We start from the raw sequence: 20,121 nt of genomic DNA on the forward strand, positions 1-20,121 counted from the left end.
TATGACTTTTATTGTTTCTGGTCTAGTTGTTGTGGTGGACTTATTACCAGTCTTATCAATGGCCATTTGTTCTATGTGCAGCTTGTTTCAAAACTTGCTTCAGTTCACCTGCTTATTTTTTCAGTTCTAATATGGCAACTTTGTTGAAACTATCTCATAGTTGTGGGTCATTTTCCCACTGTGTTTGGCACTGTGGTATGAAAACCAGGGCAGAATAGCTAACTTACTTATTGCTCATATCTTGATCATTGCATAATGCCACAGGAAGCCAACTCCTTATTTTCTTTATTATTCAAATAATAAAGTCTTTCTATGTAAAATTTTTTGGTCTATCTGATTTCATGTACATGTTCTAAATGAGCTCAATTTCTTTCCCTGTTTCCTAGTGCCTAATCCTACTTTCTGGGGGGAGGTTTCCTTTTTTATTATTCAATTTAAGCCAAGTTAGCTCAAATTAAAACTCAGTTAAAATCATACAATAATTGTCTATCTTTCAGCTTATCTGAGTGCTGTCTTCATATTACTAACTTTTCCAGTCTCTATCAGTAAATCTAAAACAATCTCAGTTACTATATATATATATATTTCTTCTATTTTATGCACAGTTTATCAAACTGCTTAAGTACAGAGCTGCTTCCATATGCTCATTCTCAGTGTTTCTTGGGCAGAACTGGCTCTTCAGTAGTGAGCCTGGTACGTAGCCCACTGTGTTGGGTTATTTTGACTTCCAGACATCCAGATGACTGCTTATAGCGTCCAGTTTCATTTCCTATGCTATTCTAATGGTAAAGGTTACTTCCTAGACAGTGTGGAATTCTTGGTGTTTGTGCAAGGAAGATTATCAGCACTCCTATATCCCTGGGGGAAGCTGAGGTCATACTTCTCTTTCTTCCTGCAAGAAGGAGGTAAAAAATGAGCAACTGCTTTGCCACGTAAAGTAGTACTCATGAGTGAAACCTCTACACAGACTTGACCTCTGCATAGGTGTAGTACTGTGGAGCAGAGCATGACCATGACAGAGTGTGAAGGAGAGTATGGTGCAAGGCAAGATAATGCTGTTGTCACTCTTTCTGATAGTTGCCATCTTCTTTATGTGAATCTCTGGATTCGCTTTAGAAAAACAAAAGAACACTCGATATACAAATATGTAGTTGTCATCTATCTCCTTGTGAATTTATAGGAGTTTTCTGCTATGCTGTAAGACAAAAGGACTTGAAAGAGCAGAGGGGCTTTAAAAAATAAATAAAAGTCTGATTGGGTTGGGATTAGATTTAACTTTGTTGTTGGCCTTGTGCTGAAATCTCCCTCTGTGAGCAAGCAGTGGGGAAGGTGATGAGGATTTAGGCCCCAGGAAAACTCATTTATTTGTTGAGTACCACCAATAACTTTTCTAAATTCCTGTTCTACTGGAATAGTTATATGCAACAGGCATATAGCTGTCCAGGGAAACTGCTGTGCAGAAATTGGCTGGAGCTCTTGAACCAAGGATCTGAGTCCTTCCATTAATATTTTACATGTTACAGATGAGATGTTGGACTCCTCAATGCCATTATGTTTTGTTAATGACTTACTAAGGTCAGGGTTTCACTTATGTTTACATTTGTTTTGGACTTTCTTTTGGTGATACTCCTAGGGTGGGAAGGTTTTTCATTGTTTTTCTAAAATGATGCTGATCCAGTGGTGCATCTGGATTCACTTTCACGAGGGAACTATACAGACCAAAATTGTTACAAAAAGAATTAATAATAAAAAATGAAATCAAACTCAAAAGCCCTCCTGTTTTACTGTTTTATATGAGGACACTTCATGTTTTCCCAGTTGAAGCAAGCTATCATTTTTACATTTCTTGAATCTGCCACTATATATCATGACTGCTAAAGGTAACAGTGCAGTCATTATCAAAGGTATGCTGCAAGGCACCATGGGCTGACATTTTCAAATCACCATGTAAATCTGCCTGACACAGCTTTACAAGAAATAAAACACGTCTGAAAGCTCCGATGTTTAGTCTAAAAACACACATGGCTGCGGTTGCTGTTTTAGCCTATGTGGACTAACTGTAGAAGCCTTTTGTCAGCTCTCAGGCCTACTGAGTGGTGTCAGTTTGATTTGTGTCTTAATTTGCTGACTTTTTGGTTTGATGCTCTCCATTAAAATTCACATAAATACTCTGTGTGTTTTTGTTTTATTTAGCAGCTTTCCCTAATCTAAATGTTCCTCAAAAGGCTGCCAGTGGTATCTCTGGAGCTAAGAGAAAGCACTTTCAACACTGATGCACTGGTGGAGTCATTTTTCTTTTTCCACTGTGTGTCTGATACAGAAAAGATGGAGGCAAATGAAAAATTTTGTAAACTGATGATATAACCAAATGCAGAGACGAAACACAGTGTTAGTCTTACCAGATCGTTCCTTTATGGAAAAATACCAAATAAAATGATGAGACTAGCGCAAGCCAATGAAACACTTCAGCCTATGGCCTTCCTGGCGCTCAAGCTCATTCTGCTAAGTTAACGGATTCTCCTTGCTCCATGTTGCTTGCCTCTTCTCTTTAGTTCTGCTTTGTTTGACAGTGATGACTCTTTATTGGCAGTGGCTACGAGAAACCAGGAAGCAGCCCAGGACTGGTCTGTGGTCCAGACTTGCAATTAGGATGGTGCTTTAACACCATTTTTCCTTGCGTATTGAAGGCACATGTGATTGTCTGTGATAATTTTCCTAAGGACACACCACAGACTTTCCTCCCACAGCCTAAGTTAGCAGACTAGAATCAGTGTCCCTTTATCCTTGGAGCAGGCATGATGTTACTTCTAATGCAAAATTCCAATTATTTGCAATTTGCCTGATATTTTAATGTTAGATGGTAAAACTGTTGATTGTATGTTGTTTGTGTAGCCAGAATGACCCCCTTTATGTCCTTCTGTCCTTTAATTTAATTTAATTTAATTTTTATTTATTTTTGAAGACAAATTGACGAATTCTCTTTGGACTTGTGATAAAAAATAGAGATATTGTAGAAATATTAGCCGTTATTTAGAAGTAGTGGTCAGGTCATTGCCCTTGCTTAAATGAGTCTTCTTATATGTTTGAAAACAGAGGATGGTATTACATCTATTATATATTGCTAAATACCTGCCATATCATGTATCTTAACCCGTAATTCATGTATGAAGTATCCTAACATATTTCTGCTCCCTAAAGCTCCCAGCGACTGCAATAGAGCTAGGATCTTGACTATAACACAGAAAGATTTTACTTCTCTATAACTGATAAACTATAATTGTAAAAAATCTAGGTTCACATGTGGTGCTGTCAGTATTTGTCGCTGCTAAATGCTATGTCCTATTTTGCTTTCCACAGGTAGAGTCACCCCAGAACAGCTCAGCTCCTATGTACAACTTTTCAAAAATAATTTCAAAGCTTTGGAGAATCATTGTGGTCTTCTACAGCTTGTCCTGGCTGCAGTTCAGACTTTGAAACACCCTCAGATTTCCAAATGGGACAACTTCCTAGCCTTTGAGAGATTACTTCTGCAGGTACATACCGTGTTATTGTTATTTATTTATTTATTTATTTTACTTAAGTAAAAATGTTTTAATTATATATACATATATATATATATTAGTTTCCTCTTAGTGCCATCATTTCTCTGTGGCAGCAAATTCTGCTTTTAGTTCTGTCACCTGATACTGCGTGGCATCCAAGGATCTTTTATGTCTTTTCCTCAAGTAATATATATAAATTCCTATTGAATTTTGTAGCTTGTTTTTTTTTTTTTTTTAATGGGCTTTGCAGGATGCATCATTAAAAAGCTGTCCTTTGTTGTTAACATAGAAAAAGAACAGGAACGTACATAGTTAATCTTTTATAGTCTTGTCTAGGAGTAATTTTGGAAATGAAAAGTCAAACCCTTGAATAATCCAAATTGGATGATTGTTTTGTATGTATTTGAAATACCACATGTAAAGGAAACTGTTGATCACAGCCTGAACCTCTGATTAACCATCTGAGGCATGTGATGGGTCAGCTGTGGTTGCACAGGTGAAGGTAATTCAGCTGTGCTCCCGGAAGGGGTGGAGCTTGACCAAGCAGGTAAAAACTTAGTAGGAAATTCCCTACACAAGAAAGTAAGGATACTTTCACTCACAAACATCTGCTCTCTGCTTCTCCCGCAGACATCTTTTTAAGGCATCCTGTTGGTAGTGACAGTACTGTTGACATACCCTTTTCTTTTACATGTGGATTTCTCTCAGGAAGTTAAGAGCTAGTGGTATTTCAAACTCTATGCTACTAACTTTTGGAAACATCTGGGAAAAAAGGAGGATTTTTTTCCAAGAACATAGGTGTTAATTTTTACTGAGACCAGAAGCTCAGTGCTTTCCTCACTGTGCTTTTTTTCTTCTGCGCTTATGTTGGTTTTAGAGGAACCATTTCCTTAAATCTTAGTGGAAGATAATTCCTCATGAGGTAGATTTTAGTGAAGTTGGAATCAGCCTTAAGTGAAATGTATGGTTTGGACTTCAACAAAAAATATTTGTATAAATTTATTACCCCTTTTTCTTGACATTTGAAACAACTGACAGCTCAACCTGCTGCATGATCTCTGTCAGAAGGAAGTAATCCCTGGTTTGTTTGGAAGTCCCAGCCTGTGCTTTATAGCCTTCTGATCAATGAATGTTTATGGCATTTAGTGGAGTGGGAGGGAGGCAAAAGATACAAAACTTTTAATAGCAAGCTCCTGTCTACCTTAATAACAAAAATATTTTGTAAAAAGACAAACAAAAATTAACAAACCACAAATGTTTTTCTTTGCTATGACTGAATTATTTTGAGTAACATGTGCAACACTGTATAGTGAAGAAATGATTGCTGCCATTCTTTGTTTTTTTTTTTTCTGGGTGGTGGAGCATGAGATTTCATAGCCCATAGTCCCTTTCCTTCTCTTGCAATGAATTGTGTTGCATAGCTCTTCTCAGAAGATAAGTTCCATCTTAAAACCAGTCCAGTGTTAAAATCAAAATAAAGCTGCAAGCTCAGCGTTGTTTTCACAACAGGCAACTGCCTGTAAAAAATAAGATAAAAAATAAAAACATGCCTTAAATCATCAGGGAGTGGAAGAACAGAGAGGTAAGAAACAACCAAGCTATATATTTCATAAAAGAAGAAATGTATAACAAGCACTCTCAAAATCATACACGGCCTTGGATTATAGCCCCAGCCTTCCACACATCATATTAAGGTAAAATACGTTAGCCAAAGCAAACTGTCTGAGCAAACGTAATTGTTGCTTAAGACATACTCATTTTCAGTAGTTCAAACAGCAATTACTTTGAATTACACAATCTGTACAGCATGTATTTGGGTCTATTTTGAAGATGAAGTCTGAGATGTATGATTTGTTTTTGAGCATGTGGCCTGTCTCTGATCTGTTGACAGGCTCTTGTAGAAAGAACAGAATACTGAGAGACCCAGAAGATTGCAGAGAAAGTTTTATTTAAAAAACCAAACTGTAATGTTATGTTGTGAATGGTTGGCTTGAGCGCTCTGCTCTACATTTGGTGCTATGGCAGTGTACTCCAACAGGACTGCTGAGAAATTCTTTAGTGGAATTGTTATATCTCAGACAGCATAAAATAATAAACCTTAAAAGAATCCTTAGTATGAAGGAATTGTTTCAACATGACTGTAGTACTGTTGCTATCCTGTATTGGAACTGCATAGAAGATGTGAAAGGTCTACTGGGAAAAATATTATTAGACTTTGGGCAATGTAGAGATTCTAGACTTTTCCCTTATGGATGCATGCCAGACTTCAGCTGATGCCAGAGAAGACAGCCCATTGTAAACAGCCAGTTAGGATTCTCAGATTCCCTAGAAAAATAGATTTACGTCTTTTTGGCATTTCTCTCATTATTGAACCGTTCTGAGTGGCCTTCTGATTCTCTGCTTAATCCACACTGTGCTTTTCAGAAAACCCACATCGCTGTGTTAATGCTTTAATCTCTTGCATTGAATAACCTCTTCCATTTTCCTTCTCATGTGAACATCTTTGCTTTCTGTGAATGTTGCAGGTACTCAGTTCTAAAAATGGCCTGGTAGAGGCAAGAAGCAGCCTGTTTCCAGTATTTTATCATAATATAAGGTCTGTAACTACAGTTTTAGACCCATGATTTATTTATACGTGTCCCAACAAGAAAGTTTGGTTTTGACTAGAAATCCACTGAAAGTTGGTGCATCTACTTACTTGATATAGATTTGTTTTCTACTTAAATGGAATGGATAAATGGTCGGAGAGTGGAATTGGATTTAAATGGGATTATGGCCTTGATCTCAAGGGGAAGTGATTCCTGTGCTGGGTTAGCAGAATTGTATCAGGATGTTCCATCTTTTCTCTTAGTTTTCACTGTTTTAGTGTTCTACCTCTGCGCGATGCAGCTTTTCTTACACAGAAGTTTTAAATGTTCTGTGAATTAAAACAGAATGCCCTTATTATCAAGAAGGTATCCTACCTCATAGTATTTTCCTTCTCTTAAGGTTTTCTTTCCATTTGTCCATATATTTTCTTTGGGAGGAAAATACAGTTCTCTAAGCAGTTTGAAATTCTGCTACTGTACTCTGCAGTGAGACAGGGAGAATTTAATTTGATTACAAAATTTTGTAGGTTGCCATGAGCAAAGATATTCGTTCACAGTGAAGTTTCCTCTTAGTGCCATCATTTCTCTGTGGCAGCAAATTCTGCTTTTAGTTCTGTCACCTGATACTGCATGCCATCCAAGGATCTTTTATGTCTTCTCCTCAAGTAATTGCCTGCTGTGCATTTTAAATACAAACCTTTCTATTAAGCTGAATAGATTTAAACTGCCAGTTCTTGTGAGTGTTGTTTAGATCCCATAATAGAAAGTTCTAGTGTAAATGCCTATTTAATGATTTGCAAACAATGATTACAAGATGAGCTGCCATGTATTTTGGTATCAAATTCTTTCTTAAATATGAATTCAATATAGAATATGTGGAATATCTATCAAAGATATTGCCTTCTACAGTTAATTTAATTATTTTTAATAGAAGAATTAGTGACTTCTTAAAAAAATAAATTACAGCTTCTTTTCTTTTCTGATTGATTTGTGTTTTTTTGTTTTTCAAAGCCACAATATTTCAAGAAAGAGGACACTGTAAAACTTTAGCAAAAGGTCTCTGGAGTTTTTATTGGCACCTTGTTATAATTTAAGTAGGTCAAATACTATGATAGTGGAAGCTGTGTACACATGCTTACGTGGATAGCTCCTGGAGATACATGGACATCCTACTTTCGTGTTTAAATTTTCAAATACAAGAGGTTTAGTATTGTTCTGTTTGCTGTTTTTGATAGTGTAAAATTTGTTAGAAGACTTTTATGTGTCTGTAGTGAGATGAGAAACAGAAGATACAGGCTTGTTTTTAAGAGAAACAGAAACTTCATGCCAGCTGGTCATTCCAATGTTTTTATTTTTCTGTTGGCTTAAAGTGGTTATGAGGTTAATAAAATGACATCATTTCTTTTCCCATGAATATTAGAGTGCAAACTCAGAAGAGAAGTGGAAAAAAAAAGATGCAATACAGCTGAGTATGTTAAATTGCTATTAGTGTTTCAGTAGCAAGATGTAACTGCATGGGTGTTGATAACCATTATATCCTGTGCTATGATTTCTTTTACTATCTCTTATAAATGCAGGGTAGGCATGAAGTGTTATTTAACCAAGGTGACATTACTATTTACTTGCACTTTTGGATATTTCACAATATGTTAAGTGTTGTTCATATAAGCATGCATGTGCAGGATGCTGCCAAGAGGTTTGGAAGCTGTAAGGCACCATCTTGCAGATCTTCTCTGTCCAGAACTCACTGTAAGTTTAAGACCTCTAGATTTTTCTAGAGGATGGTTTATTAACTCTAAACTGGTATAAGCTAAAAGCTGAAGAATAGGCTTCAGGGCTGTTGAATCAAGCAGCTTGATACAGAGCAGAGGGGAAATACAAAAGCTTTTGGATTAATTGCTCTTGCCCTGCAAAAGTAATTCATAGCTCAGCTGTAGTGGGAGCTTCGTTTTTGCATTGTATAGATTAAGATCAGTGACATTCCTTGTTATTATTACTTACATTGCTTTAGTTGATGTGTAATTTATAACTACGTAGCTCAATTCAGTTCAATGAATTGTCTCTCTGGTGGCCTACAATGTTGGTCAATAAATCTTTTTAGAAGAGATATTTAACAGCATTTGACAAGAAGATCTATGATATTAATGGTCTGTAATTAGAGATACTATTTAGAGGGGGGGAAAAACACCTTTAAGTTAGATCAGTCACTTCTTAACATAAAGCTACATATGGAATGAATTGCCCTGGTGGGAGTCTTGCATAGCACCATGTCGACAGCAAAGGTCGTCCTCTGGAATTTGGTATTTTATGTTGAGTGTGCAGTTTGGACTCTGATACCCATCCTGTCTTACACAACTAGAGGATCAAGTATAATTTGTTGATGGCTTCTGAAGAAGACAACTGTCCTCAAGCAAGTGTCTGCTTAAGCCTCCAAATTATTTACAGTAAGTTCTTATGGTTTGATAGGTTCCCGTTTAAACTGGGAGTAATTTCCAGAACATGTGAACTTGTATATGCCTCATATGTCTTAGTTCATTTCTTTTGCTTGTTCAATGCCAATAGTATTCATGATACCATGGGAAGTTTTTAAAACTAATTCAGTTGTTTGTGTTTTCTATACATTTCTGTAAGGCAGAGTCCTAAGCTGCTGGAAACACCTCAGTGCTGTAGCAACATGGGTAAATCAGTGGTCTGAAATAGTGGTAATAATGAGCAGTTTTGAGTATACCTGGATTTGTGCATTGCACTTGGTATTTCGTAGTGGAGGAACTTACTGGTTCTAAGTTCGCAGGGAGGTCAGTTATGGAGCATTTCTCAGGCGTGGCGTGCCAGAATTAAGACATTCCATATACTTTTTCCCAGAAAGGTACATTGATGTATTAATATGTATATTTATACATACCTAATAATTATGTTGTGTTATATGGAATTATATATATATATATATATATAATATACTGCTAGTCCGACTAACTTTCTGCCAGTGGAATGTTCTTCTCAGCCTACTTTGCAAACAGTAAAATACGGGTAGGAGTTGTGTTAATGTTATTTTAGCATTAAATAAATTCTTCTAGAGTGAACAAAAGTTATTTCTACTGGCACCATTGATTAATCTACTAAATGAAAACTGTTTCAAGTTTTTCAAACCCTGGCTGACAACGGGTTAGCATATCTTTAGTGGGGTTAGCATATCACATGAGAACTAAGAATATCCTTTTTTATTCTTGTCAAATAAATGTGTTTGTGTTTGGTCTGAAAAATTGTGAAGTCTTGCAATTGTGGCTCTCATTTAAAAACAAAAAACCTCCTTTCCTCATCTTCTTAAAGATCAAATATTTTGTATCCAGATAAGAGGTGCACAAAGTCTCTGAAATGGGCTTTTAATTAGAAGATGGCTTCCTTAAGTGAACAAATGTTCACATCAGTAAAATTGAAAAAGCGTATTTGGGAGGAGAGGCTAAACATAAAAGGAAACTGTTTAATTAATGTTCTGTGTACGAAGCACAAAATACTTGCCATAAAATAATGGAATGGGAGCTGCCTCATGGGGAAACAACAACAACAGCAAGAAACAAACTAGTACCCCATCCATGCACATGCACACATAAACACAATTTTGTTAGGAATTTAAACAATTCAGGTTTTTTTCTTGCTGTGCTCTAGAAATGCAGGATGATGCTCAGCTTGGTGCAAACACTTGGCACTGGAGACAGCCACAGCTCTTCCTGTTACTTGCCATTCTTTCTCTCCTGCAATTTTTCTTCTGAAAATGCGCTATGAACTGTTTGCTTGCAGTAAATAATGACATTAATCAGGCCAAAGAGTGGATCCCCTCAGTATACCTGCAGGCATTGCAGAGAGGCAGATTAGCAACATGTTGAAAGAATCACTGTTTGCTGTTACTCGGTTGTGCTCCAGGAGGCAAAGTTTTTGTAGTGTACTTGCTGTAAGTCTTTGCTCTGTCATTTTGTTCATTATGATACCCATGTTTTTGGATAAAAAGACCTGTTTTATGTATTCTTCTTTTCACTCAGCTTGTTATAGATGAGAAAAGTGTGGTTTTTGAAGATCGTTTGTTGGCTTAGCTAAGAATCTTAACTGGATTTGGCCTCTTCTGTTGGTTCAGAGCAGAACTGCATTTACCTTTCGAATTTTGTCTACCCTCCCTGATTATATTTAGTCCTTAAGGAAATAAGCATTGCCTTACTTTTACAGTCTGGCGAAAATCAAGACCTCAGTGCATAGCATCCTGTGGGTACTTTTACTCATAGGCGCTGCTTATCAGCGTGGTCATTATCTCAAAGGCAATAATGCAATCTATCAAATCTCTTACCTGCAAACTAGTTTGATAATGCTAGCACTACATCTCTGGGTTTGAGTGTGGTTATGTTGGTATGTTAGCTTAGTTTTCCTTATTTTTTGGAGCATATACTTGATCATTTCCGATGGCCTGTCATGCAGAAAGTAGAGGAACAACACAAATTAAAAACTAATGCAAACTTTACAGTGGGCAATATCCAAGATTAACAGTGGGGCTGCCATGTCACATTCCCCCTGTGTTTACACATTAATGAGCTGCGTGTTTCCCCTTCCACTGGTGTATATGCTTCCTTGGATCACAGACATCTCTGGACACATTGTACACGTGCACTAGGCTGCTTTTCCCACAGTCTGGGCTGTCTGAGTGCAAGTCAGTTCCAGTCTGGAAAGCAAGTAGTGCTTTTAGCACAGTGCTGAACCTCAAGTGTAAGTTTTACCTCTTTGTTTGTCTTGTGTTCCACAGAATATGAGATTTCTCATGCAGAAAAAAATAATAAAATTTGGTGAGGTTTGACATGCCTCTGCAAGCATGCTGTTATGACTGTTACCTTCAAATTACAGCCCTTACCCCACCTGCATCATCTGTTCTTGCTCATGAAGCTATATCCATCACCCCCAAAAAGCAGAAGTAAATACTTGCTCTCTTTCTGAACCGACCTGTGCTTACCTGGCCTGAAGCTTCTTTGGTGCTGCTTTCTCTGTGGTTACTCTTTTACGTGATAGTGCTTTGTTAATAAAAGAAGGCAGTAGACGTAGACAAAGGAGAAAAAAGTTGCATCTCACTGGGTGTTTCCTCCATCCCATAGCATTTGCCTTTGAGCACTTTTAAAATGAATTGTTTTGCAAGTATTCTGGTACTGTGAAGTAGTCATGTTGGCTGCAGAAACAAAGAATGTTCTAATGAAGTCCAACAGCCCATTTGTGTAGCTGTGTCTAGTAAGGCATGAATACTATTAACTGTACTGACATCCTTGCACTCTGGAATACAGAAATACTGTACATTCACGAAGATGATTTGGTATAGAAATTTAACTTTATTTAAATGGCTGAGGTGTTATGGTGGTCATACTCTTTGTCTTGATTTGTATTATTTCTCTGTGTTTTGGATCCGTGACTTAAAAATTATTCTTATCTGTCTACTTGCATAATAATATTTCTAAAAAATTGAAACACTAAAGTTTGCTATTTTTAAGAACAGTAGACTTGACTGGTTCATCTGTGGCAACAAATGTGCATATTATAAAGCCACTGTGCCATTTGGGGGACATAGCAGCTGAGAGGTATGTGGGCAAAATTGTGCTCATGTACATCAATATTTTACTTCAGATTCTGATTTCATGCCATTTTTGCAGTTATGCTGATGAAACTTCCCTGCTTCTGTTAGGTTATCAGTTGTCTTTCCAAATGTATTTGGAACTGCAAATGGATGGTCGTCTTTGTGAAATTGTTTCCTAGCATATCACTGTGTGCGTTTGATATGTAGCCTGAGCAAGGTCTGTTGGAAGTTATCACTAGTGGAAATTGAATGCTTTATCTAGTATCAGATAGGTATATGTGGAGAAGTAAAGATGAACATGGAGAAGTATGCCCTTTCCCATGCTGTTTCCATTCTGTAAGTCAAAGAGGGGACGTGCTTCAAGATACTGTAATGCGTTCTTGCTGAGCACTAGTTACATTGTCCTTTTTCTGCGTGTGCAGTTCATGGGAATTTTATATTTGAGGTACATACAGACAGATGATGCCTTTAAAAGTATTAAAGAGTGAAAGATTTTAGGAGGTAGTGGGATAGGAACTGCATTTCATAGTTTCATAGTTTCGTGCGGGTTGGAAGGGACCTTAGAGATCATCGAGTCCAGCCCCCGGGATTCGAGCCTCTGTGTAGCAGAGCGGCACTTCTACCACTTGCGCCACAGGGGGGATTCGAACTCCGGGCCCCAGTGTTGCAAGGTGGCGTCTTTAACCACTGCGCCACCGGGGCACACACACATTTCATATATAAAAACACAAAACCTAGATTGCTGTCTCACAGAGGGTGTAACATTTCTCGCAGAAGGGCTCTTGAACAACAGTGAAAACAGCATCCCATGGATTCCCAGGTGACCTGTTCTTCTGTCATGAAAAACTAAAAATAATTTGCATATCTTTGTTTTTCAGACATTTGCGTGTCATCTTGGTGTGATTAGTGGCACACGTTGTATTGATTAAACTTTATTGTCACATTATTCTCGCTTGTTCAAGGGCTGCATGTGCTTCACATCTGGTGAACATTCAAGGGCCTTTTGAAAAACATCCTCACATTTTTGTTCTGGAAAATGCTTATGACAAATATCACACTCCTCTGCTTTTGCTTGCAAACAGGATGCACTAATCTGTACCTACTGTCCAGTTGCAAAACCACCACAGTTAACGTAATACATTTCCTGTTAGCCAGTGTGACTGATGGCTTGATTATTGGTCTCAACTTCTTGCACTGGAATAACCATGTGTCTTTGCTACACTGAAATCCCAGCACGCTGTGCTGCACGCACATGTTTTTATGGCTACTCTCATTAGACTAGGCGATGTGGGGAGAAAAGACCTTTATTCTTAGGAATAAATAGGAACCATTTTATTTATGTTAAAATATAGTCTTGCTTCAGAGTATGCCTTAAAAACTGCTGGCATAGTATTCATTGTAAAAAATCTCATGCTACTTAAAGCTCCTTGGAAGAAGTTGGATGTTTCCCTACAGCTCCATCAGTCCTGTTCTGGTGTGGTATGTTGCTCAGTGCTTTTTTTAATGTGACTGTATGACTGCTTACCACATCTCATCACAATGATGTTGCATTTAGCATGAATGCAAATAGGAGAATGCACCAATTCTGAGCACCATCTGTTTAGAATATTTGGTTCTCCATACCAAATCAGTTGCATGCGAAAGAGATTGCAATCTGTTTTTCACACGTTAGTTCTACTCTACATAATAAATAAAAATTGTGATTAGCATCTCCTTACATTTCACCCTTAGGTGCATATAAAATAAAATCTCATTTGGAGGCACCGAAAGCGAAACTCAAACCCGAAACATGTTTAGTTGGACTTAAAATGAAAGAGAAAATATTCTCTGGGCTCAATAATGAACTTCATTTCTCTTTTGGGACTTGACTTTTGACACAGAGAGAAGGCCAAAATAAAAACCAGAATGAGTGAGTGCCCTGTTTTAAACCTGCTTTTAATTAAGCCTTGTAAAGAAGCTTTTCTGCTAAAACTCTCAGGTTGAAGAGTTCATACAACAAAACCTCCCCATGGCATATGTACAGACAGAGTGGGGGCATTCAAACACACATTTTTGAACAGTTTAAACCAGAAAAAAAAGTGCAAGTGAGAGAGTCTATATCTGCATAATCTAGTTTTTAGCAGGCCACTCCCTTTCTAGTTCCCTTCTTTCTCCTATTAAAGCGTAATGCCATTCTAAGATGTTTTGATGTTAGCAAACATGAAAACTAAACTGGTTTTGTTTCCTTTTTTCCTGTGCATAAATCTGACCTAGTTCAGCTGGATTGAAGTGGGGGGTGGTTAGAGCTAGCAATGCAATGGACATTTCAAATCAGAATGCTTGTGCCAAGGCAAAGGTCAAAGTCATTTTCTTGTTTGTTTGTTTTTAAAAGGATTAAATAAATGTAGCTCTACCACAAGGCAAGCAATAGTGCACATGGCTCAAATATGGCACATTTGAATGGAGTGGATGATCCTGCATGGAGCGGTGGCAGGGATAATTACAGAAGAAATGTTTGCATGGTTTCTGTGCAGAGTGATGTTTGTTGTGCGAGAGTTCTGCAAGGCCACTTATGCTGCCAGCTCCAGACAAGCACTTATAGCACAACATTGTAAAGCTGTGGCTTCAGTGGCAGGCTGTAAACAAAAAGGGGCAGGGTACAGTTAATGGCTGCACTGCAGCACCAAGGAAAAATAAATATCTCCCTTTTACTTGCAACTGGCCAAGCCCCAAATCCTGAAACACCATCAATCATCATTGATGACTCGATGAGATCAGAAACCCAACGGAGAAAAATAAATGTGACTTTAACTTAAATAGTGATTGGCACAGCAGAAACTAACTTGCATCCAAAAAGATGTTCTCTTCTTCCAAAACATTTCTAATTGCTGCCCTTCCCAACTTTTCTCCACCCACTGCAGAACTTCCAAGTGCTGTTCACTGATGGTAGATGTCATCCTCTATCCCTCCGCATCTGTTCCAGAATGTGCTTTCAGGTTTTCTTTTTGAGAAGCAAACTACTTTTGCATCTCTTCCAAAAAAAATTTTAAGTGCAGTCTTCATGTTATAAATACCAAACATCACGTTATTTGTAATCTCATAATTCACCAGTCTACCAGCTGAATAATGTAGCAGGCATGAAAGGCTGAGAAGCAAAGGACATTACACAGACCAGGAGAGCCAGTGTAGAAAAAAATCTGTGGGGGAAAGACTTCCTGAGAAATAGAAGTGAAGTTTATTTTTCAGTTCTTTCTACATCTACAACTTATTATGAACAAAATGCATGCTTTACTGAACAGTTATGTGCTGGCAGGAAAATTGATATCTTAATTTTTGCAGCTGTTTATATTTTGCATTATGATTTTTCACCAAGTCCCTTGAGTAAAAGGTGTTGTTAGATCCTAGCTGTTTAGTGACACGTATGAAATAAGCTGAGAATATCTGTCTGGTTCTAAGGGTCTAATTGATGCCAAATTGGCAGAGATTGAGTAGGAAGGGACCTTGGGCTATCCTTTAACCCTCCTGAGCTTTTGCATACTTAGTTTATCAGTAGTGGAGATAATGGATTTTGCTTCACCATACTGTCAATCTGGTCCTTTCCCAAAGATAAAAACACTGAATTTCATTCTCTAGCTGTGGGCCTGGCTTCCACCATTCCCTGTGATATCAGGTGTATAAAGGGAGGCTTTGATGAAAATTAGCATCTATTACTGCCGAGTGTTGGGAGCAAACTATGTGCAAAATGTACTTAGGTACGGTCATAGAATCATAGAATTACCCAGGTTAGAAAAGACCTTGAAGATCATCAAGTCCAACCACAGCCTAACCAGTACCCTAACTCTAACAACCCTCTGCTAAATCACATCCCTGAGCACCACATCCAGTCATGAGATATTTTTCCTTATTAAGAAAAGGCATAAATGCCAACCTAAAATCAGTGTAGTTATTTAGCACCAAAATGGCTGGTCACGTTATTCTATTTATTTATTTACAGTATAATGCTTTAGGGGAAAGCTATCATAGAAAGCAATGACAATACCATGTTTTATGTGGAAAGAAGTTTTTAAGCTGAGAACTTATTTTGGGAGGAATATCTTTAGAAAGCTTGCTGTTGATTGCTTCAGTAACAGTATGCAGCCAAATGATACTGAAATTTCTTCAATTGTACATGTTAATTTTTCTTTCCCTGTTAGCAGGAGGCTCAGCATGTGGATAGATGTTGATCTTTTTATACATGTGATTATTCTTGCCTGGAAGGGATGGTTGTTTGTGAGACCCATGGCAGTGGTGTTTGGATGCGACAGCTACGGGCTTTGCAGCAGTGCCTTTCTATTTTCAGAGGAGAGGAATATTGCTGCCGTGTATTAGGACTGTACAGCTCTTCTGAGGCCACAGTGTTCCTCTAATGGACGGATAAAAAAAGATGAGATGTAATATGTCATTCTGGGCTATGGTTCAGTTCAGTTTGCCTGAAGTTACCATGTAAATTTCTTGAGTGTATTTCTCAAGACTTGCATTCTAATTTCTTGGAATTTTTGAATTACATTGGTAGCCAAATGTGTTAAGTAGGAGAGCTAGCCCAGTGTTTCTTTGGGATCTGTTCTTGGCTTTTCATTACACTCGGCATTTGCTAGTTTGCACTATAAAGAAGGGCTGATGAAATTAAAAGGCTGTATTGTTTCAGAAGAGAGCTATTCACTGCTTGCTGATAATATCCATCTCAGGGTCTGGGGATACAGGGTGAGTCTGGACATTCCAGTAGTCCCAAAGGCCTCATGTGAAGACATGACTCTTAGTTTTGTTCTGGCATTGCTGTAGTTGAAGTTGCCTTTAAGCCTGTTGAGTCCAAATTTTACAGCTCTCTCTTTTTTTTCCCCTCAAAGTTTTAATTATTATTGGTTGTTTGGTTAATGTTCAGTTATTTGCTAATTATTCTAAGGCTGAACATTTTGCTTTTACTGCATGTTTCTCATTGCTCTGTATGATTTAAAGTGAGGATTTGCCTTTCTTACCAGGATTTTGATAGCTCTCTGCCAAAAGTTAATTGATCCATCTATTTGAATAGGTGTGGCAGACTATGTTTTACTCTGGAAAATGAGGGGAATAATGAGTATAATTTCCAGGCATCTTCCATGAGTTTGTTTTTTAGATTATATGTAATATTCTATCATTTCTAGAGAAGTCTAGAGATTTAACAAGCTGAGGTTTTTTGCTTTGGGGGTTTTTATTTCATAAAAGCAGTAAGAATTAGGGATAACAAAGAGATTTTAGAAAACCCTTTTGGTTTTTGTTTCATCTTTTGCTAGTGGCAAATACATATTCTCCATGTCCTTCAGTTTGTGTATTGAATGATTGCAGGCCTTAATGGTCACTAAAGCAGTGAAATTATGAACCAGTCTTCCCCTTGTTTGTCTCGTGGTCCTGAAGAAATCAGGTGCTGGGAAAAAGGCATCAGGAGCAAATTCTGCTGGGGGAAGGAGGAGGTACAAATTGCTCTTCTTGAGAGTATTTGTCCTCTCAGCCTAAGTGTCAAGATCTAGCGAAGAAGCTGAGTTGGCTTACCCAAAGAGAATGAAGCCACTGAAGGCAATGAATATGGAGCTTCCTATCTAAGGAGCTTCATTTTCCTTTTCTTGGGCTTCTGTCAAGGATCACCTAAGCTTCAATAAGGTTCTGCTAAATAGAAGAAAGCTGTTGCGCTTAGTGTGTTTGCCTTCAGCAGCTAATGGAACATTCACGCAGCATCTTTGTATCATCTTTCATTTCAGACATGAGATACGTAGCAACTTCGTTTTTCTTAAGGAATTTGGTTTGTCAGAGAAACATCTGGCCTATGTAAATGAGTGAGGAATTCAGTGGGCTGGGAGACTATTGCAAAATAGTTTCTTTGGCCTCTGCATCAGCAATTCAGCTATGCTTTATAAAAATTAACATTTATACGTCGACTAATGTTGCTTCTTTTTCAGGTTTTTGGTCTTAATGAGCATGTTTTCCTCCTGCGAGTTAAAAAAGAAGGAGAAGGGGAGAAAGAAACACACTTTATGGTCATTTCGCTGGCTGCCCGTGCCGGTCGGGTCAGTCCCTCGGGATGCTGGCGGTCAGGGCAGGCCCCGCTGCGGCGGCTTTCCCCAGCGGAACAACGCTGCCACCTGCAGGGGTGCCTCGTTTCAATGCACGCAGTTTGCATTTGCAGGAGGAGCTGTAGCGATGTTACGATCCTGTGTTGTATTTGCATTTCTGATAGTAAATACAAATCCCGTCAGCTGATCTATTGGTGTAATGGAATGCCTGCTGGCCTCCTTCCAAACCAATTGTAGAGATACACAGATGCATGTTGTTTTCCTTTGAATAAAGAAAACTGGTAATTTGAGTGAACAAATTTCAGAATTGCCACAGATTCTGTGTTAAACTTTAACTTTTTCTTTGTCTACTCGATCTCGTTCTGTTGAGGTGGTTTTTGTGGCGATTCCGTTGCATGTTTTCTGATGTGGAAGAAAGCAAATCAAAACCCACTTATCACATGAATCATTGTTAAAGTCAGCAGCGGGTCCTCTGTGTAAAATCTCCCAGTAAAAGCTGGGAGGATGGGGATTAAACCTGGAGCACATTAAATTAGTTCCAGTCGATCCCAAGCAGGCCCGGCGCTGCTCGCTTAGGCAGGCAAAGCGGAAACAGGCAGTTTATAACAAGGCTGGTTTTAAATGGTGAGGTTCATTTGAAGAAGATTTATATCCCCCACTTATATAAACATTACAAACGTGGGCTGCGAGCAGGAGGCAAATCTTTATCAAAATCTCTTTAAGAGCTTTTTCACTGTGAGTAGAATGGACAGCGTGTACTCTTGTTTGAAGATTCGCCAGTGTTTGTACAATCATCTTTCCTCAGTGCTCCAGCTAATTAAAATACATCTCGGGGTGGAACAGGAAGACCACCACCCAGTGATTTGTTTGGAGCCAGCAAAAGTGACGACGGCTGAAGTAACAGAGGGAAATTATTTGGAAACAGGAGAAAAGATTGTCCCCAGTCTGGTTTAGTTTTTCTGTTGTGATCACTCCCATCAAAAAAGAAGAAAAGAGGAACTGCTGTATCTTGATTTATTTTCTTTCCCCCAGTGGATGCTGCAGTTCTGAAACAGTAGCATGGAATTCTGTGGGTTTTGTAGCCATTGTGAGGTTCTGCTGAACTTTAGGGTCCAGGTTTTGCTCCAGGAACACTGAGAAAACAGCTTTGGATGTGAGGGTCCCAATTGATGGCTGGAGCAGCCGCTTGTGTTGTAATATTTGGGAGCAGCTTAGCCTGACAGCATCGTTTTTGAAAGTTTATTTTTAGAAGAATTAAACATACATACATTAGTGCAGTAAATATCTATTTCCATTTTTAATAATAGTGCACAGTTTTATGACTTGCTCTTCTAATACCATTTTACTTTGTTTATTTAGGGTACATATCGTAAGAGTTGTCCAGATCTGGATTTAACAAAGTGCTTTTCATATTTCATTTTATTGTTAATAAACAGTGTCTAAAAGAGCTTTGTGATACCATTCCGCCTTCCAAAAGAGGATCCAAGTCTCAGACAAATGACTTAAAGTATTTTGTGAGTTTCAGTATATAGCTAAGACCCTCTGGATTCTCTCATTCGGACAATAGTTTCTCATGTCTCTTCATTTTTGCTGCTGTGCACCACCATATGGGATATCACTTATATCCTGAATGTCTGATTCTCTTGTCCCACAAGTAGACTGAAAGAGGGCCTGTTAGAGAACCAGGAGTATTCTGTACTGTGAGGGGGGAGAATTTTCTAGCAGTTGCCGAAAAAACAGATTTGTATTTTTCTGCTGTGCATCAGGAGGAGCTGCATGCAGTGAAGCTTGGAAGTGCTCCAAACTGAGGTGTGGGCCTCCAGGTAGGAGCAATAGAAATTACATCAAAGTGCTTTGTTTTCTCTCTTGCAAGACATTTGTGCAACAGAGGCAGTGAGGTAGACAGATCTACCTGTATTGCTTGTTGATAAGTATCCTGAGTGCTGTGGATACTCGGGCTAAATGGTGTACAGTAACTCATAGTATTCATGGGAGTCATTTAATGCACTGAGTGTTATTGCTTGTCCCCAGCCCATACATGTGAGGAAGCAGCTACTGCTGGTCATAGGTGGAGAACAAACAAGAGGCTAGCAGTTGTACATAGAGGTGAGCGTTGCTCTCCTGAAGGCGTTTTGGTTTTTGACATTGCATATATGTTCCACTTACTGATACTTTTGTTGTGTTTCAGCTCGGCAGATCCTGATATTCATCTGAAATAACTGAACAAAAAGCAGTTAATATAACAATAGTTTAGGACACGTGCAGACTTCATCCTTATGGCTGTTTTCTTCCTTGTTGAAATGACACGGAATGTGCATTTCCCTGGATCTTCTGAG

General features: G+C 38.3%; 1 protein-coding gene across 3 annotated transcripts in view; it reads left to right on the forward strand.

Annotated features, from left to right (window-relative positions):
- The window catches only part of SCFD2 (sec1 family domain containing 2), a 161,936-nt gene that overhangs the window by 36,096 nt on the left and 105,719 nt on the right, over window positions 1–20,121 (forward strand). For all 3 annotated transcript variants that reach the window (XM_015862315.3, XM_015862316.3, XM_085545428.1), the window contains exon 4: window positions 3,358–3,533. In XM_015862315.3, coding sequence (XP_015717801.1) covers window positions 3,358–3,533 — 176 coding nt within the window. The remainder of the gene's footprint in view (window positions 1–3,357; window positions 3,534–20,121) is intronic.

The sequence above is a fragment of the Coturnix japonica genome, chromosome 4 (genome assembly GCF_054131305.1).
Source record: "Coturnix japonica strain WE chromosome 4, WE-NBRP24, whole genome shotgun sequence".
Taxonomy (NCBI): Eukaryota; Metazoa; Chordata; class Aves; order Galliformes; family Phasianidae; genus Coturnix; species Coturnix japonica.